This window comes from the organism of the source record quoted next, unplaced genomic scaffold, assembly GCF_019419815.1.
Source record: "Pyrus x bretschneideri cultivar Hongxiangsu unplaced genomic scaffold, Pyrus_bretschneideri_v1 Contig1, whole genome shotgun sequence".
Lineage (NCBI taxonomy): Eukaryota > Viridiplantae > Streptophyta > Magnoliopsida > Rosales > Rosaceae > Pyrus > Pyrus x bretschneideri.
In genome coordinates, this window is record NW_025999390.1 from 3,982,301 (window position 1) to 4,008,361 (window position 26,061).

The 26,061-nt window shown below is 36.3% G+C and overlaps 4 protein-coding genes across 7 annotated transcripts; 2 read left to right on the top strand and 2 right to left on the bottom strand.

Moving 5' to 3' along the window:
• Positions 1-5: 5 nt before the first annotated feature.
• LOC103951143 (protein NPGR1) lies at positions 6-25,498 on the bottom strand. Of its 3 annotated transcripts, none has more exons than XM_009362453.3 (6): positions 25,365-25,498; positions 2,629-2,916; positions 2,189-2,450; positions 784-2,018; positions 537-684; positions 6-454 (listed from the first exon to the last, which is right to left on the bottom strand). In XM_009362453.3, exons 2-6 carry the CDS (start codon positions 2,818-2,820, stop codon positions 144-146), a joined length of 2,148 nt encoding a protein of 715 aa, XP_009360728.2. In that variant the 5' UTR covers positions 2,821-2,916; positions 25,365-25,498; the 3' UTR covers positions 6-143. The 3 variants fall into 3 exon arrangements, with proteins under 3 accessions (XP_009360728.2, XP_048436137.1, XP_048436143.1); XM_048580180.1 differs by lacking the exon at positions 25,365-25,498 and adding an exon at positions 3,264-3,500; XM_048580186.1 differs by lacking the exon at positions 25,365-25,498 and adding an exon at positions 3,016-3,257.
• On the top strand, positions 12,199-20,508 carry LOC103951097 (probable disease resistance protein At4g27220). Its single transcript, XM_048580177.1, has 8 exons — positions 12,199-12,310; positions 14,614-17,042; positions 17,491-17,892; positions 17,973-18,386; positions 18,485-18,952; positions 19,088-19,828; positions 19,912-19,972; positions 20,156-20,508. Exons 2-7 carry the CDS (start codon positions 14,616-14,618, stop codon positions 19,930-19,932), a joined length of 4,473 nt encoding a protein of 1,490 aa, XP_048436134.1. The 5' UTR covers positions 12,199-12,310; positions 14,614-14,615; the 3' UTR covers positions 19,933-19,972; positions 20,156-20,508.
• Positions 21,988-23,299, top strand: LOC125475464 (WD repeat-containing protein ATCSA-1-like). Of its 2 annotated transcripts, XM_048580203.1 has the most exons (3): positions 21,988-22,600; positions 22,943-23,121; positions 23,212-23,299. In XM_048580203.1, the coding sequence occupies exons 1-3, from the start codon at positions 22,030-22,032 to the stop codon at positions 23,239-23,241; spliced, it is 780 nt and encodes a 259-aa protein (XP_048436160.1). In that variant the 5' UTR covers positions 21,988-22,029; the 3' UTR covers positions 23,242-23,299. The 2 variants fall into 2 exon arrangements, with proteins under 2 accessions (XP_048436160.1, XP_048436155.1); XM_048580198.1 differs by having other exon boundaries at positions 22,943-23,214.
• Positions 23,226-25,510, bottom strand: LOC125475457 (protein NPGR1-like). The gene is made up of 4 exons (XM_048580191.1): positions 25,365-25,510; positions 24,729-25,016; positions 24,289-24,550; positions 23,226-24,118 (listed from the first exon to the last, which is right to left on the bottom strand). The coding sequence occupies exons 2-4, from the start codon at positions 24,918-24,920 to the stop codon at positions 23,226-23,228; spliced, it is 1,347 nt and encodes a 448-aa protein (XP_048436148.1). The 5' UTR covers positions 24,921-25,016; positions 25,365-25,510.
• Between the last annotated feature and the right edge of the window lie 551 nt (positions 25,511-26,061).

The window sequence follows — 26,061 nt, forward strand, 5'->3', positions numbered from 1 at the left end:
TCCAGTGGCAAACACAAATTAGGTTTTAACTAAAAGAAGTGAATAGATATGTACATTCAAATCATAAGAATCTGATACCAAGCAATGGTCGGTGGAACAAAAGTAACCTCTAATCTCACGAATAATTAGGAATCCACTAACTATTACACAAAGCTTCGAACTGGAGCTGAAAGCTGAAGCTCGTGCGCAGCTTGAAAAAAGTCTGCTGCTTGTTGTAACGATCCTTCCTTCTTTGAAATCAATCCGAGGTTCAACCACGCCTCGTGGTTTGTCGGTTCTAATCGCAGCGCGTTCATTAGAAAGCTTCTTGCTATAGGGAGTGACTGGCTACCGAGTTTCATCAACACTTCTGCAGTCGAAACGATGCTTGGAACATAATCTGGCTCTATCGACAACGAGACCGAGAAGGAAATCAGGGCTTCCTTGTATTGCGATTGAGCTTCAAAGAACTTACCTGCCGACAAATTGGACAAAAACATGAACCTATTTGCATGTTAATGCTCTAGGAAAACATTTCACGAGGGGAAAAATCGTACCTGTTGTATGCCAACTATGGGGAGAATAGAATTCAATCAACTTGGCTTTGTTGACGCATATTTCTGCATCAGTCCACAAACCGAGTTTTGTATAAACGGTTGCCAAGTCCCGCCAGGCTTCCTTTTCCAAATTGCTTTCCTCAAATGCCTGCAGAGCAGAGAAGAACAAGATGTTTACAGAGAAGCAAAAGCATACCGCCTTTCAACTATGCATATTGCAAAGGGTTTAGAATTAAAGAATACAAACCTCAGAATCAAAGGGTTTCTCTTGCTCGGAGTTTTTTGCTTTTTGATCCCTTTGTGCTTGAACAACAGTTAGCAACATTCTGTAGGTTTCTATTGCTTGCTTTGGATGTTCCTGAGCAACTTGAAGCACAGCTTTCAGTCTGAGCAGTTCTAACTGATCCACTCTTCCGGCTTCGTCCAAAGCAAAATCAACTATCGTTTCAGCATCCTTGAACCGCTGCTCTGCAGAAACTGTAAGCGCCAATAGCTTCCAACCTTGTCCTGAGCTGCCAGCCATCATATCCGAGTACTTCATTGCGTTACTGAAAGCTGCATCCAGATTTCTTTGCACTGCATTTTCGAGGCCCAGACTAAACAACACCTCAGGATCCTCCTTCCCGTTAAGAGCAGCAAGGTTTAGAGAGTTCAACGATTCACTTTGAAAATACACTCTTTCAGAATCCGACAGAGAAGCCCTTGCTGCACTGCCATAGCAAACACCAAGATATTTATGGCATTGACCCATGAAATGCTCGCATTGATGATTCACCAAGTCAATAGCTTTACGCGAAAATTCTATCCCTTCGCAAGCATGAATTGGATCTTGTGAGCACAATTTTGCTCCCAACAGAAAAGAAGGAAAGTGGGGCTTGTTCTTTGCTTCCGAACAGCCTGCAACCTTCTTCAAAAGGTTCAAGGCTACTTCATTTTTTCCACAGGCACTATAACAAAGAGCAAGAAAGTACCATCTCTCCGCTCGTCTATATAATCCCGGAAGAGCCTGCTCCACATGATCTGCTAATAATTCATACAATCCGGTAACAGAAAGAGCATAAGTCAGATGATCCATGATTTCTGGATCCCACTTTATCTCTCGCAAAGCCACCTTTTTCATAAGAATTACCAACAACAGAATTGCTTCTTCTGTATTATTTTTAGGCATAGTTATGCCCCATATTTGTAACTGAGGGGGAAGGTTTGCTTCAACACCGCCATAGAGTAATGTGCAAGCTAAGCTTTTCTGAATAGCAGCTAACCTCTCCGGTTCCAAATTCCATGGCTTGATTAGAGCTCGGCGATATGCAGTAATAGCCTCGTCAAGATAGCCTGCCTTTGTCCATAAATTGGGGAGCAGCTCGAGTGCTTTGTGAAACATGTCTGGCAATTTGCAGTCCTCGCCAATGTCTTGAAGAAGCATTCCATTAGGTAAAGCTGATTCAACCGTATCAAGAATAACTTTGCACTCCTTTGCAGCATCTGATGAATATGACAGCACAAAAACATGCAAACTAATCAATACTAATCAAAATTTCATCATAATAATCTGATTGCAATCTAATTTACTGGGAAGTTCTTGGTCGATGCAATATATACCAATCTCAATCCAATGCTGAATTATACTACAACACAAAAGTGTAAGCAAATACCCATATATCTTCCAAGTTCTCCCAATGATTTTGCCTTGAGTAATATTGCTTCAATAAGTAGGCTCACAGAGTGCATTGACATTACACTGGGAAGAACCACATTATCGCCTTTCGTGCGCGGCTTTCTTTGCCTAGTTCTCTCCACGATAGCCTTGGCCATCCGCGGGGTTAAATTTTTAATTTCAATACCTTGAAACACCTGAAGTGCAGCATCAAAATTCCCCCTTTGGAATTCAAGCCTCCCCAACAAAGCTCTAGCTTCCTATAAGCCCATCGAAAAAGACGATATTAAACACTAGTAAAAGTAGAAGAAGGAAACCAATTAATCATCAATCGACAATCTTAGGGCCCGTTTGATAACCATTTCGGTGTTTAGCTTTTGGGTTTTAGCTTTTAGTATTCCTAACATGAACTTCAATTAATGAAACACACACACTCACCTCATAATTCAAAGATAGAGCTTCTTTAAGAGTGGATTCAGCTTCATCCACTTGAATATCTTCAAATTTGGACTCCCAGTCGCCGGTCCTAGACGAAAGGCCACTCGCCGAGAAGTCCCTCGTGGCAAGGGACTCCGGCGAGTGCGGCGGCTCCTCGAATTTGAATTGCTCTCCTGAACAGGCACACAACATCTTCTCCACAAATCTTGGACCCCTGTGATTCGATTCACGCACAATCTTGGGGCAAAAAATTCACTTCTCTGTGATTTGTTTCATGTCTGCACACACCTGGAAATAGTAAAACATCAAAACATGTCAACATGTCACCGTCATTGAAGAAACAAAAACAAATGCAAGCAACAAAATTATGAGTTGTACGGATTTTACTATGAAAAAATGGTCGGAAACAGAAAGCAACAACGTAGATCCCCACAGCAGCATAGGCAATGCCGAACAAGAAACAACATTTGCAAACAAAACCCAACAAATCCGAGTTTTTTAATGTTAAAAACCCATAAAAATACTGGAAATTAAAGGGCATAGATTTGGAGGCAAAGACCGAGTCTTTGAAAAGAACATTGAGGAAGTTGAAAAGGGCGAGACAAACGAAGAGGGACAGGGTTTTTTGAACTTACCCTAGAAAGAAAATCACAACCCAGAACGTGATTTGTAGCAGTCGTGGAATATTTGAAACCAACCTCTCACTCTCTCTCTCTCTCTCTCTCTCTTCACTCTCTCTCTCTCTCTTGTCTGATTTTTAAGGGTTTTTTTCTTTCAGAAATTCGGAATCTTTTTGTATTTTTCGGGTTCAAAAGAACCCAATGAAAATGGTGTGACGATGGAGGGAAAAACAAATATTACAAGGTGGGATGAGTAGATGATCAGATTTTTTGTATGGTTTAGTTGTCTTTTTCGATCTGCTGACTTTGTTTAGTCCAGAAAGGATAATAAAATTTTGCCTGCCTAGTCAAAAGTTGTTGCAGACTTGTAGGCCTCACACATTAGCATTTGCAATCTAAAAATGTTCATGGTAAACTACATGATTAGCTAATCTAGTTATGTTCTTGCATCAGTGTGGTTATGCAAATGAGATTCGTTCATTAAAAATTAATTGTCGACATATCATTGATAATGTGTTGATATCAACGGACGTCCTTTCTTAAAAAATTTAAGTTTTAACATGTCATTCATATCATAAACGCTAACATAATGTACTGAGATATTAACAATTTGTGTGCATTATGTAATTAGAGAGAAGTTTTGTTGCTTGGATTACTATTGAATCTAAATGGGAGGGAAATCTTGTTGAATGAATTAAATCCAAAATTCCACAGTATGTTGAATTCGAAGTATATGGCTGGAATGGTAGCTGCCCCCCTGAAGGAGAAGAGCATGTGCTGTGGTTGTGGATTGCTGACTTGGCTGCCTGGTTGGCCTCTTTATTTGTTTAGTTCAACTAACATGAATCATTCTGAATCATGATACCATGCCCAAGGCAACGAGGGGATGAGTACAAACTACTCTCCAACGGACCAACACTATTGCAATCATTTGTGTTTTAGAATTAGATAGATCTCTTTACCCTTTTTACTTACTTGATTTATTGTTTTAGGGTTGTTAAAATTCGCTTCGTAATGTGTCATTTGGTTATTTTTGATAAGAATAATGTTATTCAGATTTTTTAAAAAACAAGTTTAAATATAACTTATTGACGTTTGTAATATCTGTTTATACCGCATGTACTATAATGAGTACAAAATACAATGTAAACTTTACTACAAATACTGAAAGGGTCAACAAATTTCACTTGAATTTTTTTTTAAAGAGTGTGATTTGAAGTCTAATAATCACGTGTATGAATTAAGGCATTATTTGTGCGTGAATTAATTAATTAATTTATTTTATAAATAAAAAAAAAGACAATAGTTGTAAGTCACGATTATTTACTTATTTTTTATTCGGAGAGACTATATAAAATTTTACCCTATTCGTAACCAAAGTCAAGCTGACTCATCAGCTCAGAGCATCTAACTTTGAACCTCACATATTTCTTTTGCTTATTGGAGAGTCTCAGTTCGCGTTCTTACCACTAATTCATTTGTTGTGGTTGGGTGGATTAATTTATTTGATGCGAAGATTAAGCAAAAGCAGGACATCATGGTACCAATATTTAGATAATAATTATCCTTTTGCCTTTCTTTCTCCCAGTATCACACCAGCACGTTGCTCAAGAAGAACATACACACCCCAATGATCGCATTAAGTCCAATATTCCAATATATAAACACACCCTGCAACGAGATTGGCGCATCGTATTCTTGCTTAATTATCGCAATAACAAATTACGAGCCAAAATAGAAGTGATTTTTCTCAGCGTGTAACAATTGCAATGCTCAGTGTATCAATCACTTACCGTACGTGTAATATTATACTTTCAATTATAATGGTATTTGTATTATACTACTTATTATGCGTGAATATGTGACAGTACTCCAACATTTCTTGTAAAGTACAAATCAAATTCTTGAAGCTTGTGAAATTTGTGACCACGTTTTGAACAAAGAAGACAATTTTCTTGAATAGTACGCAGCGTCATGTAGTACAAAAAATGAATGAATACCATTAAAAGTAAAAGATCGAATAATTGTGAAAGTTAAATTTAACAACTAAAACACTCATAATATTTAGTGTTAATAACATTAAAGTAACACCCGAGCAAATTAAACAAATGTGACATTGAGTATTGCAAAATCATATATTTTTTTTTTCATTTTATTTTAGAAAAACTAATGAAAATAATTTGAAAACTTTTAATTTTAACGATAAGGATAAAATAATGAGTAAAATAAATAGTACAAAGATTAATTTTTTAATATAAAAATATAATTTTTTATTAAAATAAATACTTTTCGTTAAAATTGCTTTTATCTTTCGTTAAAAATAAGAAAAAAAAACCCACGTGATGTGCTTTTTTCTCTCATATGTCACGGTACCAGAGATTGTGGTAGTGTGATTGGAACCATGGCACGGGGAGGAGAGGGGGAGCAGGGGTGCAGTGATTGTTTTGATGTCGTTTTGTAACTTTTCTGCAAATGGTTTCTGACACTTTGATCTGAGAGCCTGAGGGTCTCCTTCCTTTCCAGTTCTCCCCCTCTGCAGCTTTCCTTATGGGAGCAGCTTTCTTTATGGGAGTCCCACCCCCCACCTTCTCATGTCTATCCCTCTAATTTTTGGATGAAATGCCTTCAGTTATTGTTTTGTTTACTAACTAAATTTAGAAATTGGTTTGTTTACCATAAATAATAATTTGTAGTTGGTTTGCTATAGTTAATTAAACCTTAATGGTTGACTTAAAAATTTTAGAACTCCAACCTACTACTTGGCATGCATCATCATCTTCATAAAACAAGATAAGTAGTGGGTTACGCCTACATGTTTTAAAAGATTTTTTAGTATACTGCGGGGTATTTGATACACCGAAACATAATAAAAAAATTATTTTAAATATATATGAATTGTGGTGGTTGCTTGAAGCAGGTGGGTATGGGGGTTTATTTATGAAATGTCATCAGGGCAGCCGAAAATCTTGAGTTCTTTGAATTGGTTTGATAAGAATGTTAATGGATATGGGTCAACTCATGTTAGGCTAGTAGGACTCGGTCCAAACCAGTCATATTGGGCTGAATCAAACCATAATATTCGTTTCTCCATACCTCAGATTTTTCTGTTTTTTATTGGCATGAAAACTCGGATCGATCACGTTATTAGTAAAACGTAATTTATACAAACATAATATTTCTCTGTATTTTGGTTTTATCTGACTTCATATTGGCTGCGCTCCATGTGAAAGTGTTTAATAAATTTAAAAGTAGTCTTAACCAGTTTGTAATCATGTTTACCTTGGCTCATCAACACTTGAACCTTAAGAAAGTCACATGAACCTTACGGACTCATATGGTGACCGAGACTAGATAAGATTGGAAATGAGTCTAAGCGCAATCCTATGCAGACCCATTCTTATAGCTTGTAAGACAACATATGTTTGATTATTGTCAAAATACGACTTGTTAAACTGACAGCTAGAAAAATCAAGCACGAACACAACCTCTTCAACTAACAGAGTTAGCACAAAACACAACTCATTAATTAGTTAACGAGTCCAACCGCTATCAACATGGCTCACTAATATTATCTATCCCACGATTTGAACGTTGGTTTCAATTATTGTTACTAAATACAAGAAGCAAACTTACTAATTAGCTTTGTCTTCCAAGGCTAAAGTCTCCATTCTCCACATGATCCAAAAGAGACAAAGCTAGGTCATTTAATCTTCTTCATTGGCTTCATTTTGCTTTGTTTTTTGTTCTGTTTTAATTAAAGAACATTATTTCTAAATAATTCTTAGAGAGACTTACCCTAGTGAAAGCAAGATCCAAATCTCGTCGTATACCAAAACAAGATTTAGTTATCTAAAAAAGAGTCTCACATGATCCAAATTAGCGAAGTGCTTATTTTTCCTAATTGACCTTAGTGAAGTATATATAATTTTACTTGTAGTTTAGTGCTCGTTTGATAACAATTTTCTTTTTACACAAATTTACTTAGAAAATTCTTGATATTTACAAGCACATTTCACCGTAATTCACCTTCTCATAGAGAACAACGAGGGAGTTCGCCCTAACGTAAGGGCATTTTCCCCCATAGATCATCATTTGTTAGCCCAAAACACTGGATTTTAAGATTTTAGGACTTTTTTTTGGTGTTTTAAGATTTTTGGATGTTTTCGGTATTTTGTTAATTCTTTAATTAAAGTGCTATTGTTCATCATTCAATAATAAATTTTGAAGTCTATCAATTCCGGATGATTCCACTTTGCTAGAGGATTTTAGGGTAAGGCTATTTTCGGTTTTTTATGTTCAATATATCACGTTTCGTCATAATTAAGTATGGAATTTGTTGTTTGAGAAAGTCGATGCTCAAACCTCTTATTTATAATCATAATTGTTAATTTTAGATAGAGTTATATGTGGTTTTGCTTACGCTACGATGTTCAATGTCTAGCACGGGACAGATTACGGAAGCTACGGAGCTATCACGAGGCAAAAGCGCCCGTTTAAGGTGGATAAGCAGCACAAGCATGACATAAGTGTTTGCGGTCGACATTGGATTATTGATGGCGATCACAAAAAATAAAGTTTATAATGGTTGATTAATAAAACATAAAATCAGATCAGGATATTTTATATTTTTTTTTTAACAAACGACATGATACTCATGAAAACTATAAAGTTTCCATTTTTTTTTATTGTGATTTTCGGGAAAAATTAACTTCATTATACAGTTAGCACCAATAATTGTTTGTCCCAAAAAAAAAAAAAAAAAAAAAGTTAGCACCAATAATTAAGTGTGGTTCCCACTTTGTACCATTGACTCGGCCATTTACAGTTGTATATTAGAAAGTGTGACCCGCGTGTTGCTGCGGGATTGAAAATTTTATGACAAATTATGATTAAAACATACAAAAGATAATGCATCCAATGATTGTGGACCTAATAATCATGTAAATGTCATCAAACCAAAGTAAACTTTCATTTAACTAAGTTCTTGGCACTTCAGTTAAATCTCAAGTTTTAAAAAGTAGTTCAATTTGACTAAAATTATACAGAGTGAGGGAAAAAGACAAAACAAATAGTTGCGGAAAGGTGTACATTGACACTAATCCTGCAAGTCAAATATGAAAAATGTTAAGAATGTAGAAGCTTAAATTATCCCTAGCATCAGTAGATTAACAGTGAAGAAACAAAATTCATTTATTTATATTGAATTGTCGCTTGACAATTCAGCATGGGAAAAAATGCAAGAAAAAAATATTGTTAAATATCATGTGAATAAGTGAATAACAGTGAACATTACATATAGCATAACATGAATATGCATGTGCATAGTAAATACTACGCAATAATATGCATAGGCAAACACTAACTATCAATTAACCATTTTAATTAACACTTTAAAAAAGTTGTTTTAAGTATAAAAAGATCTAATACAAAGAATAGAACACTGAATATTATAAAAAATAAATCCATATAATATACAGACACAATGATTACACAATGATTATGAAAATATATATCATTTGACAATACAAAATCAAGCAATGTCTAAAGATGACAAAAAGATCCCAAACAGTGTTTTTGACCCAAAAAATAAAGATCCTAGATAGTGTTTATTACAGAAAGCAAAAACGTTAGATCATATGCATTGAAACAATTAACAAATTTTCAATAAGCACTACCAAGTGTTTATTACTTAAGATCATTAAGTAATGATTGCTCACCTTTTCATCAACCAGTATACGTGCAGACCTGTATATTTATCAGTTGTCATCAGAACAGGCAGACTTTAATTTTTACTGCCTTTTTATACGGTTATCAGTTCTGATCCAAGTAAACTAAAAAAAACCAATTATAATTAAAGATTTATTAGTTATAGGCTAAATCAAACAATGATTGTATCTCAAGAAGTGAAAGATAATTAGTTGTGCCTAGTTTTATGTCAACACTTCATATTACATCCAATTTAATTATTACAACAATACAGTGACACACTTAACATAAAATTCTGCCAACCATATAACAATAGTAAATCAAGTAAGTAATTTGCAAAAATTAGAAATGTATCATAAAAAGTAAATATCTTATGTCATACGTGTTAAAATGATTAACAAATTCTTAGTCAGTCGTATCTTATTAAGAATCGTGGCTGAGAAAATAAGAAGGGAGAAAGAGAGAAATGAAACATTACCATCTAGTCTCTTTAACTGTGCAAAACTTAAAATTCACATAGTCAACGGCCATACTTGAAACCAATGAATAAAAAATTAATAAAACTTCATCAGAGATTCAGAGTAATAGTTAAAAATTTGGAAGACCCAAATAAAAATCATTTAGCTATAAACAGTATGCAAAAACGTGAAGAAAAAAAATAGAGATGCACGAAGACCATAATTCATGACTGTTATCCAAAATCTCCAAAGTAAACATACAATCAAATAGATTCCTCTCTATTTTTCATCTCTCTCCCTGTTATTTAGTATTGTGATAAGGTTATGATAAGCAATTATTTTTCCAAAATTTAATAATAATAAACGTCACAGTATAAGTTTAACATGAGAGAAAGAGTCAATCTCTACCTTTGATATGTTGATCCTACCATTCCCCTACATACTTGATCCTTTTTAAGTCCACCTATTGGCAAAATAATAAAGACAAAACTTGTAACACTATTTAAACAAAAAGAGATTTCTCAATAAAAAAAAGCTTCAATTTCAATTAATTTATTTTGTTATCAATGCAATATTGGAACTTGCATTTGGTTCAAAAAAGTAATGTAAATTGATCAAGCAAAAGAAACTACAAATAGAATCTATACCAATTGGTTTAAAAGCATTAATCAGTATGACAATGAAAATTTCATACTAAAATCTCACCTTGTGACATTACCTTATATGTGTTCATTTCCTATTTTTCATCAGACGCATTCTCATTCTCTAGTTTTGAGTTTAATTTTTCTTTCGACTCCCTATGTAGATGGGCTCAACCTCCTTTTGTTTTTCCTAGAATTTTTTCATTGAAATACAAACCTGTGTAAGTGTTTGAAAACCTGTATTGGTTATGGATATTAACAAACTGATAGAGAACTTGTTACATAATATACATACCTGCAGCATTAGAACAGATGAGAAATGGTGGGTATCATCAATAGTACTTGTCATCAACATCAACTTATCATCCAAAGCGGCATTTAATTTCTTTTATTCTTCATCATCTATGATATATATGAATAATAGATCTCAAAAGAATGAAAAAATAAAAAAAAAACAAACAAAATATGGTCGACATTGCTTTATAATTTCGTTTCAATATGGCATGATAACTTGGTTGATTCATTTGTGAACTAAATTAAAAACAAACTTAAACGATAATTTAGTGATGAGAGGTTGATTATTCAATGATAAACTACATATGCACGCCGCTGTCTACTTAAGGTGAGCAATTTAAAGACTCTATACCTCACGCATCTGGAATCGTACATACAAAAGCGGCAAAAAATGATGGCCACTACTTCCTGAAAATAAAAAAACCAAATCATATACCCACACTAAAAATCCATATACAACACAACCTCAAAATTAATTATCACCAATTTTCTGTACCAAAATTAATTATCACCAATTTTTTTTTTACAGAAAATAGATCCGCAAACTAAACACGACCCAAAAAAATTTTAAATTTTGTTCAACAAAAGATATAAGAGGAGGAACATAAATTATATACCTTAATCAGAAGGGGCCTGCAAACTTCTATACAAAAACCATAAAATTCGAACGGCAACGTTTCCTGAAATAAAAAACAACCAAATCATACACCCACACGAAAAATCCAAACTCATAAACCATGAACACTTCTCCCTGGAAATAAAAAACAACCAAATCACAACCCATACTAAAAACCCAAACAGACAAAGGAAACCCCAATAATTAATCATCCCACCAAAAACGAAACAGGACCAAAAAAAAAATTAAAAATTCTGTTGGAAAAAGATTTAAGAACAAAAATATAAATTATATACCTCACCCAGAAAGGGCTTGCAAGCTTGTACAATAAAACCTTAAAATTCAAAGACCAATGTTTCTTGCAACAAAAAACGAAATCAGATCAAACATCCACACACAAAGTACGAAAAAAATTAAGAAAACGCTCAGCACAAAACGGCAAGACTTGAATTTTACACTAATCAATTAAAAAAAATTTCTTGCTAACCAAACAAAAAATAAGATGCGGATGAAGCAACACACCTAAAACGGCGCGATTGGTTTCTGGAAAACAGCCAAAAAAATCCAAAATGCCTTTCTAGACGACGGAATCAAAATTGAAACGGAGAGACAGACGAAGAGATGGAGAGAGAGCAAATGAAAAGGAAAAGAGACGGAACAAAATAGAAGACATTTCACCACCAAATTTCAACAAAGAAGTAACAAAGCACAAAAAAAAAAAAAAAAAATCAAATATTTGGCTTTTGGGTAGTTGAGAAGAAGTGAGATTTAATCACCTATCAAAGGCTAAATTGGGAGCACGATGGCGTGGTGAAGAGATTGAACAGATGAGGAAGCAAAGATCGAACAGATCTCACGAAGTGAAATCGAAATCGCTAATCGGTTGCAGAGCATAGTTTTTTCCTTTTTGGATTTTTGCGATTTCTGAGGAAGAAGTCGAGAGACTTCTATTGGACACCGGGTTAAAATACACCAGAAGAGTCCGGAAGAGTAAAAACAAAAAGAAGGGAGCACGATGACCAACACGTGTGAAGCATGGCACAAATGCAATTAAACAAATCAAGCAGGGGCAAAAAGGGAAGCACACTGCCCTAAAACAGTGCCACCCGAGTTTGGAATCTGACAGCAAAGCAAAAGGGGCAAAGTTGAAATAAAAGAAGAATGGGCGAGGACAAAATCGGAAATCCACTGGTCATCCACAGTGACCAACCCTTACGGGTTTTAGTATATATGATGTCTTCGTCTTCGTCTTGGTGAGATAATAAGCGGATCAGATATTCTGTTCGAAGCAAAGCAATTTGAAGAGCAAAACTATCCAGCTCATTCGCAAACAGAGTAGAGAATGCGGTACGTCTTTCAGATTTATTTTTAATTTGCTCCATTTTCTTGTCCCGTTTTATCTGTTTCATTAATTATCTTGTTTTTGTTTATTTAATTAACCTCACCCCACTCCAAACAAGTTAAATATTAACTAGGATTCTTTCTACCTTTGATCTCTTTGATTTGTTGCTTGTACCACAAAAAAGATATTACCAACAGAAAAATTAATTCCCAGATGTTCCAAACGGCAGAAATATTCCCAGATGTTCAAACAGTGGTGAACTAGTACACCAAAAAGGTTATTTTTAAACGGATCAAAGAAACAAAGTTTTCAATTTCTATTCCAAATTTCAGAATTGGAGAGGATCGCAATTTTCGAACTTAGAATTTTCGGAATGTTTAGGGTTAGAGTAATCTCGAAATTTTCATAACATAACTTGAAAAGTTCATATATTTTACAAGTTTTTTAATATTCTTGAAATTTTTTCGTATATGCAATTTATTGTTATATCTTGATATTTTGTATATGCTTATTTATAAATTTATTTATTTTTGTGGAATATACTTGATTTTCCTGTTTAATACATAAATATATGGTTAATATAAAAAACAATGAGCAAAATGTTTCCAAAACTAATAATAAAATACAAAAGTTGATAACAAAATACATAATTTTAGTAAATAACTTTTAAAAATTGGCATTTTTCAAAAAAAAAAAAAAAAAAAAAAAAAAAAGCGAAAATTTTAACATCAGTAGTTAGAAAATTTCAGATTCTCTAAATGCATTCTAACTTTAAAAAATATTCGGATTCAGATTTTAGAATTTTAATTTCAAAGTCAGAAAAGATTATTCCAACTAGCACCCTAAGTACACCACCCCCTAGGTTTCTCTCGTCTGTTGAGTAACGCGCTGGAAGCAACAATGATAAAGAGTTAAAGCTAGAACCACCGAGGGGTGACCTAGTGGTTGAGGATGATTTTCAGGCCCATATTCCATACGGCACGTTTTGAGTTTGATTCTTGATGTTGGTGAATCATACGATGATGGCTAGAGGAGAGTTGAAATGCCTGTGTGAATCTTCCCAACTCCCAGAAGAGTGGACTATAGTGGTGAAGCCACCAATTGGTCCATTTTTCCTATTTTAAAGATAAAGATGTAAACACCGAAATTTCAGTGAAATAAATGTTCACCAACACATTAAAGTTTTGACATACCAGGGCTTACGTGACATGCGCCATGTGTTTTACAAATTGTACATGTGGATGCGACTCATCAAAATCAGACGAGTTATCAAGAAGTACACGTGTCAACACTTGTCGGAAAGGAATTATTTGATTGTAATTTAATTAAGTCAAATATTAATTGATGGAGCCAAATCACAAACCGGCTCACAAATTGAGTCCTGGTTTTTTTTTCAATTAATCAATCCTACAATCAAGGTCAAATCCATTCGTAGGCAAAGTTTGGAGGGTCTATAAATATGAGGCTCCAAGAAAAGGAGAGGTCCATAAAATCATTCACGCCCAGACGCTGAAACTTTGAAACTTTAAAGCTCTCAAGCACTCATACCCCCCATACACTCAAACACTTAAGAAAACTCAGAAAACCCTACGTGTTCTTTGTCAAACCTGTGAAGAACCACCAAACACCCCTACATGTGCCGGTTCCTCCATTGCCAAGAGCCAAAACCTTACAGCATCTGATCATCCAAGATCAAGTCATCGTGACCCATTGATCAACAACACTACACACCTTACATTCGAAGATCGAATCAGAGGACCAAGTTGTAAAGATATTGTAACCCTACTTTCAAATTAATACAATACAATTATTTTGTTTGCTACAAAATTTTCATGTTTACAAAAGAGTTAAATCTAGTTTTAATGAAATCCTAGAAATGATAAATTTTTCAAAAATTATATATACTAAGGTTGAAATGTCCCTACTAATTAAGAGATTTTTAATTATTCATTTAAAAAAATAAGGATAGTATTGTAATTTTACCACATCTAAAACTTCCTACTTATAAGCATTCTCTCATTCTCTCACACGTATTCTCTCCTACACGAACACTTTATGTGTGTGTTCATAATGATGTACAGAACCTAACTTTAGGTTTTTATTTATATTTTTCTGTCAAGATGGTATTTTACTTCTCTCGATTGGAGAGTTTGTTGGCCAATCAAAACTGCATCATGCTCGTAAAAACTTTCAATATGTCTAGGAAGCTAGTAGATTTGGTTATATCTATGAAGCTAGTACTGGCTAGTTAACACCAAACAATATTGTATCATGTTTACCAATGTCTTGATTCGTATATATTCGACAGGCATGGAGATTGTTACTGGAATTGTTGGAAAAGTTGCCGAGTATGCAATTGAACCAGCTATACGCCGAGTGGGCTACCTTACTCATTGCAGAAGCAGCCTTCAGAATCTACTAACTCAAGTGGATAAATTAACTTCTGCTAGAGAGGGGGTGGAGCATAAGGTTGATGAAGCTCAAAGACAAGGTAAACGAATCGAAAGCGAGGTACGAAACTGGCTGAAACAAGTGGATGAGATCACCGAAGAGGCAGGCGAAATGTGGAAAGATGAAATCCAAGCAAAGATGAACTGTCTCCATGGGTTTTGTCCTAATCTTATTCTTCGTTACCAGCTAAGCAGAAAGTCAAAAAAATTGGAACAGTTTGCTGATGAACTCTATCAAAAAGGAGGCTTCACCAATGTTTCATATGATGTTCACCCACAAGAGGTATGTACCGTGTCTACCAAATATTACGAAGCCTTTGATTCAAGGATTTCAACTCTAGAGAAGATAATGGATGAATTGAGATCTCCCAGTTCTGATCTGATCGTGGTGTACGGAATTGGCGGCGTGGGAAAAACCACACTTGTGGAAGAAGTCCTTAGGCAAGCTATAGCAAAAAAGTTATTCACTGATGCAGTTATGGTTCGTGATGTGAAAAATCCAGACCTGCAAAGAATTCAAAAAGAAATTGCCGAGAAATTAGGCATGAAAGTTGGTGAAAACGAGACTATGGCTGGAAGAGCACGTCATTTATGCAGCAGGATAAAAGACGGGAAGGTTCTTGTAATTTTAGATGATACTTGGGAAAAAGTAGATTTGGAGACTCTGGGACTTCCATGTCTGTCTAATTGCAAAATATTGTTGACCTCCAGAAATCTCAAATTTTTATCGTCAGAGATGCGACCCCAAAAAGAGTTTCGGCTTGAAGTTTTAAACGCAGAGGAAACTTGGAGTTTATTTGAGAAGAAGGCAGGCGACGTTGTTAAAGATCATGCTATACGGAATATAGCAATCCAAGTATCTGAAAAATGTGGAGGTTTGCCTGTTTTAGTTGTCACAGTTGCAAGCGCTTTAAAAAATAGAAGTACTTTGTATGCATGGAATGATGCCTTGAGATGCCTAAAAGCGTTTGACCGTGAAGGGTTAACAGAAAAAGCATACTCGGCTCTGGAGTGGAGTTTCAATAAATTGGACAGTAAACTTAAGCCATTGTTCTTGCTTTGTGGAACCATCATCGACCTATCCTCAAGCAACTCTGCCCCTTTTTCAGACTTGTTTAAATATGCAATGGGTTTGGGTTTGTTTAAGAATTATTCATTGGAACAAGCAAGCAATGCATTGCATTCGTGGATCGAACAGCTTAAAGACTCTTGTCTATTATTAGACAATGTGGGTGATGAATATATCAGAATGCATGATGTTGTACACAATGCTGCTATCGCGATTGCATCCAAAGATCATCGCGCTTTATTTAGAAAATCTGGAGGTGACCTGAAAGAATGGCCTAATAATAGGGATTTTTTCGAAAAGTGCACAACTATCTCTTTGGCTCACTGCAATGTCCCCAGACTTCCTGAAGTGTTCGAATGCCAAGAATTAGAGATGTTTATTTTGGGCTGTAATGGTGGTGACCCTGTGGAAATCCCAGACACCTTTTTTAAAGGGATGATAAAACTAAAAGTTTTGGATTTAACTAAACTGGATATTGGATCACTACCTTCATCTCTTCAGCTCCTAGAAAATCTTGGGACATTGTGCTTGGATAGCTGCGTGTTGGGAGACGTAGCTCTAGTTGGACAGCTGACGAGATTAGAAATTCTTAGCTTTCTCAATTCTAATCTTAAGGAGTTGCCTAAAGAAATTGGGAAATTAACTCATCTTCGGTTGTTGGATTTGACAGGTTGCTATCAACTTAAAGTGATTTCACCAAATGTATTATCAGGCTTGAATAGTCTAGAAGACTTGAGAATGCGAAACAGCTTCCACCAATGGGTGGCTGAAGGAGTCACCGGAGAAAGAAGTAATGCTAGCCTTTTGGAGCTGAAGGACTTGCCTCATCTGGCGGCATTAGCTGTACATATTCCGGATGCTAGCATTATGCCAAGGGGCTTATTCTCTGACAAGTTGAAAATATATGATATATCAATTGGTGATACCAATTACACTGTTCCACATTCACCTTATTCTCTCACATTCAACTTCCGACACACCACTAGATATGGAAGATGGGACAGTATGGATGGAACCCTCAACACATTAAAGCTCAAGCTCACGACTAGGCAAGAATTGGACGATGGTCTAAGAATGCTATTGAAGAGATCTGAAGCTTTGTACTTGCATGGGTTGGAGAACGACTTCCAATTCCAGTCGGATAGTGAAGATTTTCAGCAATTGAAACACCTCTATGTTCAAAACATTGCTAAATTTACATACATCATAAATGAGAAGGTACATCGCTGGTTTCATGTTAAATTCTTTCTATCTTTACACTATAATTATCATCCAGAATTTTATAGAATGCGCAGTTCTGCATTTCATTATTTTTTCCTGTCGTCCTTCTATAAGTTTAGAATATCGAAATGATTAAAATGAGTCAACCAGGGAAGATAGTAACCAACATTTATGCTATTCGAAGAGTTTTCTTATATAAACATCAAAGCAAAAAAGCATTGTTTGATCTAGTGGTGTTCCCAATGTTGAAAGACGTTCGATATACAAATCATTCCTTCCTCATAAAGAAAACTTTTATTAGGTTAGGTATGAAATTCATCTTCAGCCATATTATGGTAACTGAATTACAGGAATTTGATCTCTAAAATTTTGGATTGCATTTGACTAGTAACATTAATTGATGTACATTAATTGTCTTCTTCTAAACCCGAAGTGTGTACTGCAGGTTGGGTTGCCAAACTTAACGAGGTTGATTGTGCATGAATGTGGCTCAAGATTCTTGTTTTCATCTTCCACGGCTAGAAGTCTAGTGCAACTCAAATATCTTGAGGTAAAAAGATGTCACATGATGGAAGAGATAGTTTCAACACAAGAATATGGTGAAGAAAATGCAGATGGCATGTTTTGTAAGCTACAACATTTGAAGCTAATAGATCTTCAAATCCTCTCTAGATTCTGCTCTGGAAATTATATCGAGTTTCCATCTTTGGAAAGTTTGGAAATAGTGTATTGTAATGTACTGGAGACATTCATCTGCGAACCTAAGAGTAAAAGCATTACAGTCCGCAGAGAAACTAAAGAGGACCTGAAGAAGACGGTTGTACAATACTTTCTTTCTGACGACAAGGTGAAATATTATACTATCATCTCTCTTTCATCATTATGTTTGTCTAATGAAAAAAGAACCAAAATTTATTAAACCCGAAGTGTGTACTGCAGGTTGGGTTGCCAAACTTAACGAGGTTGATTGTGCATGAATGTGGCTCAAGATTCTTGTTTTCATCTTCCACGGCTAGAAGTCTAGTGCAACTCAAATATCTTGAGGTAAAAAGATGTCACATGATGGAAGAGATAGTTTCGACACAAGAATATGGTGAAGAAAATGCAGATGGCATGTTTTGTAAGCTACAACATTTGAAGCTAATAGATCTTCAAATCCTCTCTAGATTCTGCTCTGGAAATTATATCGAGTTTCCATCTTTGGAAAGTTTGGAAATAGTGAATTGTAATGTACTGGAGACATTCATCTACAAACCTAAGAGTAAAAGCATTACAGTCCGCAGAGAAACTAAAGAGGACTTGAAGAAGACGGTTGTACAGTACTTTCTTTTTGACGACAAGGTGAAATATTATACTATCATTTCTCTTTCATCATTATGTTTGTCTAATATGTTCACTTGAATGAAAAAAGATCTAACAATTCCATAAGATGAATGTAGGTTGGGTTCCCAAAGTTGGAGAGACTCTTCATCTGTGGCTTAAATAAGTTGACGGCAATATGGCACAACCAACATGTTCCAGGCTCTTTGTGCAGAGGAGATTATACTAAGGATAAACATGAAGCATCTGCTCAAAATCTAGTCAAGGCAGTCATACGTCAGTGCAGCAATTTGCAATATATTTTGTATTGTCCTGGAATTGAGGAAATCATTGGCAAGGTAGAGGGAGTGGAAACAACGCCCGAGTTTGTGTTCCCAAAAGTAGTATATTTTGAATTACAAGAGCTGCCCCAACTTAAGTGTTTCTATCCGGGAATACATGCTTCCAAGTGGCCGTTACTTGAAGAATTGATAGTGCGCAGATGTGATAAATTGGACATTTTGTCTGTTGAACTTTCAAGTTTCCAGAAACATGTTCTGGGTGGTGTATCTGCTCCGATTAAACAGTCTCTCTTTTTAATTGAAAAGGTAACAATACTTTCGCCGAATTTATTCAAGCAAATATGAAATTCCCCTCTTGTCAAAAAAATTAATTGGACAACCGATCTCTTACTCATTATGTTGTTTAATGTTCATTGTTGATCCATCTATAATATATTTCAGGATTCATTCCCCAAGTTAGATAAGTTGGTCTTGGATGGCACTATGGAGATTTGTGACGACCTACTCCCAGCTGAGGTCTTTCTCAAACTCAAATCTGTCGTGTTTCGTGCTCCATACTCTGAAGTGAAGACTTCACATGAGCAAGGTAGATCTGCAGAAATTACCTTGGAAGATGAAAGTCCTTGGAAGATTCAAGGATCGGGCTGGCTAAGGCATCTTTGGAAAGAGAATTCTGCGCCGGCATGCCCGGTTTTTCCGAGCTTGGAAATTCTAAGAGTGTTGGGTTGTATCAGAATACAGGATCTAGTGACATCTGCAATATCCTTCCAGAATTTAACAACTTTGGAAGTGATTGGTTGTCATAGATTGAAGTCATTAACAAACTATTCGGTTGCTAAAACGTTGATGCAACTGAGAGAAATGACTCTTGTGAATTGTAAAAGAATGATAAAAATAGTGGAAACTTCAGACGGAGAAGATGCAGCAGGAAATGAGATTGCTTTTAGCCGGTTGCTACATTTGAAACTTTCAAGTCTTCCGAGTTTGAAAGACTTTTGCTCTGGAAATTGCATTGTCAAATTCCCACAATTAAAAACTTTCTTTATAAGAAATTGCCCTGAGTTGAAGATTTCCTCGGAACTGGAAAGAATACCGCTACCGGAGCAATTTGTTGGGTATTTTAATTCTGCTTATAGTCGCATTGTTGATGGTGATGACGATGACGATGACGATGTTGAAATGGTAAGTTTTTGTTCCCAATCTTCCATTTTTTAAATTTCTTGACATGAATATTGACATGCACGTTGTATTTTTCTTTGTAATAGGTCCCCGAAAATTCCATTTGATGTTTCCAGAGGAGCACAATTCACCGCAAGAATGTATATGGTGAGTACCATCCAAATACTCTCTATTGTGGTTGTTGGAGAATGGAGAATAGAGTCTCACACTGAAGCTGTAACAAGATAATGTTGACTACTAATATCACCTGCTAATATGCGGTGTGCTATGCTGAGCCTAAAAAGTTTTATCAGTTGTGTTACTCATGTTTTCCGATCTTTGTGTCTCCAGGACATTCTTTGTTGCACCATAAACTTTTTGTGGTCGTCGTTGTTGCCTTGTCTTAATTGAGAAGAAGCTTGCAGAAAGAGTCTGCCGGTCGGGAAATGCTTGTGTGATATTCGTGAAAGCAGCAGCCTCACCGTTCACTACATTAGTGTAATATTGTTGAACTTAAGGGAAGCATATCGACAATGTGTGCAATACATTAGTGTAATATTGTTGAATTTTTATTATGGGAGTGTTTGTGGCTAGAATTAATCTTAGCAAGCCTAAAGTTATTATGGTGTATTGGTGTGCATGACTGCCAATAAACTCGGCCTACTAAAGTTTATGATATAAATGTGACTTAATATTACAGTTTAGTTGTATTCTTCTTTACTTGTAAGTGAGAGATTTTAGGTTTGAATTTTGAGAACGGTGAGTTCGCAACCAATCTATTCTCACTTCTTTAGTTGTATTTTTTTTCACTTATAAAGATTAAGAAACAATTGAATAGATGTAAAATCGACAGCAAGGCACGAACATTGTAGATTTGGGCTTGGTGTGCGATTTGGGTCTTCGCTTGGAAGGATGTAAGAACAATTGAAAAGATGAAAAACGGGCAACAAGGCCTAAAGATTATCAATTTGGGCAAATGTCCAATTTGGACCCATGATTCGCCGTTTCAACGAGAACAATGAAGTGAACAAGACGCGGAGTTCACCTCGACGTAGGGGCATTTTTTTTTGTTGAATTCCATCATTTATTAGTCTAAAACGGAACTTTAAAATTTAGGACCTTTTTGATAGGAAATTGTTATTATCATTTCAAAAATCTTATTCTACATTCCAAACTTTCCATATTAAGAAAGAAAAATACACTTGTGAGGAGTGTAGAATGAGATTTTTAGAATGCCAATAACACTTTTCTTTCAATATTGTGTTGTTTGTTTAATTCATCTCCTATAATTGTATTCCTAAAATGTATAGAGCTAAGAGGCACAACAAAGCGCCCTCAGAAGTGCTAAGAATGTTATCTTATAACATCATTCAATAATTAAGAAACTTTAAAGTAATATATAACGTTTATAAATAATTCAAAATGAGTTAATCATAGAGCTAGTTTAGGAGTGTGTTTTTTTTCTTTTTCTGAACAAACGTAATCTATACTAAGGGTGGGGTGAGGTAACTCTAATAATAGGTTAACAATAATGTGGTTTAAATTCATTTTTATCGAGGATCGAACCTAAGATCTCTCGCTTACAAATAAAAAAAATTATTGAACTGTAGTACTATGTGACAGATTAAGAATACTTTTAAAATAGCTGAAAGTACTTCAATTGTTTTTTCATAATTCACATAAATTTTAAAAACACACTCGAATTAACAATCCTAAAGTTGGACAAGGATCCTCTCCTGATCCTCTTTGTGGGGATAGGGGAATCAATCAATCGTCTCCGTTCAGGGTACATTATGCAGCTAGTTTTCTTTAGGTACTATTTATATTTAGTTTTAAATAATAAAATTTAAAATAATTTTTAACCGTACAATATATGATAGACGAACACAATTAATTGACAACCCGGATTCGTGAGAGGATCCTATTCGCCTAAAGTTGTTAATTTTGGATAGACTCTGACATACACTGTCGAAATGCGGAGGTGTCACCTTGTCAAACTGGATACCCCGAACCCGCTGAATAATCAATCCCAGTCGACCAGGAGGAAAATCAAAGCGAAGCAGAGAGGAAGAAGAAGAGAAAACGAAGGGGTGAGAGAACAAAACCTGTTCCGGTTTGAGAATTCGGAGTGAGAGAGAGAGAGTGAGAACACTGCAATACGACACCGTTGCGTTGTGAACCTCGGCTTTGCTTTGCATTTGGCAGAAGAAGAAGATGCTCCGAAAATGTGGCGGCAAATCGGGGACAGAGAAGCGGGAAAGCTCCGCCCAAATTCGTTCTTAAATCGAATCAAGTCCACACGGATCCAAACGCTCCAACTCTCCAATCACAAAGACATCATCTCCCCTCATCGCGGCTCCGTCAACACTCTCCAGCTCGATTTGACGGAGGGCCGGTACCTGTTATCCGGCGCCTCCGATGCTTCCGCCGCCGTCTTCGATGTCCAGCGCGGGACCGATTACGGACGCGGCGGAGCTATCACGAGGCACAAGTGCTTGTTTGCGGTGGATAAGCAGCACGAGCACGGGCATAAGTATGCGGTGTCCTCCGCCGTATGGTATCCGGTCGACACCGGACTGTTTGTGACGGGTTCGTACGATCATCACATCAATGTTTGGGATACGAATACGACGCAGGTAGTGATGGACTTCAAGATGCCAGGGAAGGTGTACCGGACTGCAATGTCCCCTCTGGCAACTTCTCACATGCTAATTGCTGCCGGTACTGAAGATGTTCAAGTTCGCCTCTGTGATATTGCTTCTGGGGCTTTTGCTCACACCTTGTCTGGCCACCGCGGTATGTCCTGAAATTTGCAGAATTAAACGTTCGATGCACATTTGATACATACAGAGTTAGAAAAATCAAAACTTGATATCATGAGTGAACACATGAAACATTGGGGATGAAAATATTGAGGATATAAATAAGGATTTTGTTTGAAATTTGGGGTGGATGATCACGAATATTGCGAAACTTGCTTCTTTAAATAACCTGGCCTACTCAGTTTTCTCAGCATTCTGTAAATTTGTATCATTTCTGGTTGAACCCTGTAATTGTATAGTAGGCGCAAGGCTGTCCTGGCATTTGTGGACAGCAAGAAACTTACGATACACCGTGTTGCGTTTTTCATGATGGCAGATGGTGTGATGACTGTGGAATGGTCTACTTCTAGTGAGTGGGTATTGCTTACAGGTGGATGTGATGGTGCAATACGTTTTTGGGACATTAGACGTGCCGGATGTTTTCGTGTTTTGGATCAATCTCAGTCTCAGCTTGGGAGGCGTCCACCCATCCTGGAACGCTCTGCCACAATTAAGGTTTTCTTCTTTGCTTTGCTGAGCCAAAAGTGTTTGTTTTCAAATTACTGACCGCGTTCAGTTTTTATGATTATATTATTTGCTTCACAGTTAGTTAGCCTATTTCACCAGCAAATCTGAAATGGTTCTATAAATGTTTTTGGGAGAGCAGCAAGGTTTAGAGAGTTCAACGATTCACTTTGAAAATACACTCTTTCAGAATCCGACAGAGAAGCCCTTGCTGCACTGCCATAGCAAACACCAAGATATTTATGGCATTGACCCATGAAATGCTCGCATTGATGATTCATCAAGCCAATAGCTTTACGCGAAAATTCTATCCCTTCGCAAGCATGAATTGGATCTTGTGAGCACAATTTTGCTCCCAACACAAAAGAAGGAAAGTGGGGCTTGTTCTTTGCTTCCGAACAGCCTGCAACCTTCTTCAAAAGGTTCAAGGCTACTTCATTTTTTCCACAGGCACTATAACAAAGAGCAAGAAAGTACCATCTCTCCGCTCGTCTATATAATCCCGGAAGAGCCTGCTCCACATGATCTGCTAATAATTCATACAATCCGGTAACAGAAACAGCATAAGTCAGATGATCCATGATTTCTGGATCCCACTTTATCTCTCGCAAAGCCACCTTTTTCATAAGAATTACCAACAACAGAATTGCTTCTTCTGTATTATTTTTAGGCATAGTTATGCCCCATATTTGTAACTGAGGGGGAAGGTTTGCTTCAACACCGCCATAGAGTAATGTGCAAGCTAAGCTTTTCTGAATAGCAGCTAACCTCTCCGGTTCCAAATTCCATGGCTTGATTAGAGCTCGGCGATATGCAGTAATCGCCTCATCAAGATAGCCTGCCCTTGTCCATAAATTGGGGAGCAGCTCGAGTGCTTTGTGAAACATGTCTGGCAATTTGCAGTCCTCGCCAATGTCTTGAAGAAGCATTCCATTAGGTAAAGCTGATTCAACCGTATCAAGAATAACTTTGCACTCCTTCGCAGCATCTGATGAATATGACAGCACAAAAACATGCAAACTAATCAATACTAATCAAAATTTCATCATAATAATCTGATTGCAATCTAATTTACTGGGAAGTTCTTGCTCGATGCAATATATACCAATCTCAATCCAATGCTGAATTATACTACAACACAAAAGTGTAAGCAAATACCCATATATCTTCCAAGTTCTCCCAATGATTTTGCCTTGAGTAATATTGCTTCAATAAGTAGGCTCACAGAGTGCATTGACATTACACTGGGAAGAACCACATTATCGCCTTTCGTGCGCGGCTTTCTTTGCCTAGTTCTCTCCACGATAGCCTTGGCCATCCGCGGGGTTAAATTTTTAATTTCAATACCTTGAAACACCTGAAGTGCAGCATCAAAATTCCCCCTTTGGAATTCCAGCCTCCCCAACAAAGCTCTAGCTTCCTAAAAGCCCATCGAAAAAGACGATATTAAACACTAGTAAAAGTAGAAGAAGGAAACCAATTAATCATCAATCGACAATCTTAGGGCCCGTTTGATAACCATTTCGATGTTTAGCTTTTGGGTTTTAGCTTTTAGTATTCCTAACATGAACTTCAATTAATGAAACACACACACTCACCTCATAATTCAAAGATAGAGCTTCTTTAAGAGTGGATTCAGCTTCATCCACTTGAATGTCTTCAAATTTGGACTCCCAGTCGCCGGTCCTAGAGGAAAGGCCACTCGCCGAGAAGTCCCTCGTGGCAAGGGACTCCGGCGAGTGCGGCGGCTCCTCGAATTTGAATTGCTCTCCTGAACAGGCACACAACATCTTCTCCACAAATCTTGGACCCCTGTGATTCGATTCACGCACAATCTTGGGGCAAAAAATTCACTTCTCTGCGATTTGTTTCATGCCTGCACACACCTGGAAATAGTAAAACATCAAAACATGTCAACATGTCACCGTCATTGAAGAAACAAAAACAAATGCAAGCAACAAAATTATGAGTTGTACGGATTTTACTATGAAAAAAATGCTCGGAAACAGAAAGCAACAACGTAGATCCCCACAGCAGCATAGGCAATACCGAACAAGAAAAAACATTTGCAAACAAAACCCAATAAATCCGAATTTTTTAATGTTAAAAACCCATAAAAATACTGGAAATTAAAGGGCATAGATTTGGAGGCAAAGACTGAGTCTTTGAAAAGAACATTGAGGAAGTTGAAAAGGGCGAGACAAACGAAGAGGGACAGGGTTTTTTGAACTTACCCCAGAAAGAAAATCACAACCCAGAACGTGATTTGTAGCAGTCGTGGAATATTTGAAACCTACCTCTCTCTCTCTCTCTCTCTCTCTCTCTCTCTCTCTCTCTCTCTCTTGTCTGATTTTTAAGGGTTTTTTTCTTTCAGAAATTCGGAATCTTTTTGTATTTTTCAGGTTCAAAAGAACCCAATGAAAATGGTGTGACGATGGAGGGAAAAACAAATATTACAAGGTGGGATGAGTAGATGATCAGATTTTTTGTATGGTTTAGTTGTCTTTTTCGATCTGCTGACTTTGTTTAGTCCAGAAAGGATAATAAAATTTTGCCTGCCTAGGCAAAAGTTGTTGCAGACTTGTAGGCCTCACACATTAGCATTTGCAATCTAAAAATGTTCATGGTAAACTACATGATTAGCTAATCTAGTTATGTTCTTGCATCAGTGTGGTTATGCAAATGAGATTCGTTCATTAAAAATTAATTGTCGACATATCATTGATAATGTGTTGATATCAACGGACGTCCTTTCTTAAAAAATTTAAGTTTTAACATGTCATTCATACCATAAACGCTAACATAATGTACTGAGATATTAACAATTTGTGTGCATTATGTAATTAGAGAGAAGTTTTGTTGCTTGGATTACTATTGAATCTAAATGCGAGGGAAATCTTGTTGAATGCATTAAATCCAAAATTCCACAGC

What these genes read in the sequence shown, in the direction of transcription:
- LOC103951143 (XM_009362453.3), bottom strand. Translation starts at nt 2,820, where the DNA reads ATGTTGTGTGCCTGTTCAGGAGAGCAATTCAAATTCGAGGAGCCGCCG. An exon ending in CTCTATCTTTGAATTATGAG is followed by an intron (nt 2,451 to 2,628) that starts GTGAGTGTGTGT and finishes ATGGGCTTATAG; the next exon opens with GAAGCTAGAGCTTTGTTGGG. An exon ending in AGAAACCCTTTGATTCTGAG is followed by an intron (nt 685 to 783) that starts GTTTGTATTCTT and finishes TCTGCTCTGCAG; the next exon opens with GCATTTGAGGAAAGCAATTT.
- LOC103951097 (XM_048580177.1), top strand. Translation starts at nt 14,616, where the DNA reads ATGGAGATTGTTACTGGAATTGTTGGAAAAGTTGCCGAGTATGCAATT. An exon ending in ACTTTCTTTTTGACGACAAG is followed by an intron (nt 18,387 to 18,484) that starts GTGAAATATTAT and finishes AGATGAATGTAG; the next exon opens with GTTGGGTTCCCAAAGTTGGA. An exon ending in ACGATGACGATGTTGAAATG is followed by an intron (nt 19,829 to 19,911) that starts GTAAGTTTTTGT and finishes TCTTTGTAATAG; the next exon opens with GTCCCCGAAAATTCCATTTG.
- LOC125475464 (XM_048580198.1), top strand. Translation starts at nt 22,030, where the DNA reads ATGTGGCGGCAAATCGGGGACAGAGAAGCGGGAAAGCTCCGCCCAAAT. An exon ending in CACCTTGTCTGGCCACCGCG is followed by an intron (nt 22,601 to 22,942) that starts GTATGTCCTGAA and finishes TCATGATGGCAG; the next exon opens with ATGGTGTGATGACTGTGGAA.
- LOC125475457 (XM_048580191.1), bottom strand. Translation starts at nt 24,920, where the DNA reads ATGTTGTGTGCCTGTTCAGGAGAGCAATTCAAATTCGAGGAGCCGCCG. An exon ending in CTCTATCTTTGAATTATGAG is followed by an intron (nt 24,551 to 24,728) that starts GTGAGTGTGTGT and finishes ATGGGCTTTTAG; the next exon opens with GAAGCTAGAGCTTTGTTGGG. An exon ending in AGAACTTGGAAGATATATGG is followed by an intron (nt 24,119 to 24,288) that starts GTATTTGCTTAC and finishes CATATTCATCAG; the next exon opens with ATGCTGCGAAGGAGTGCAAA.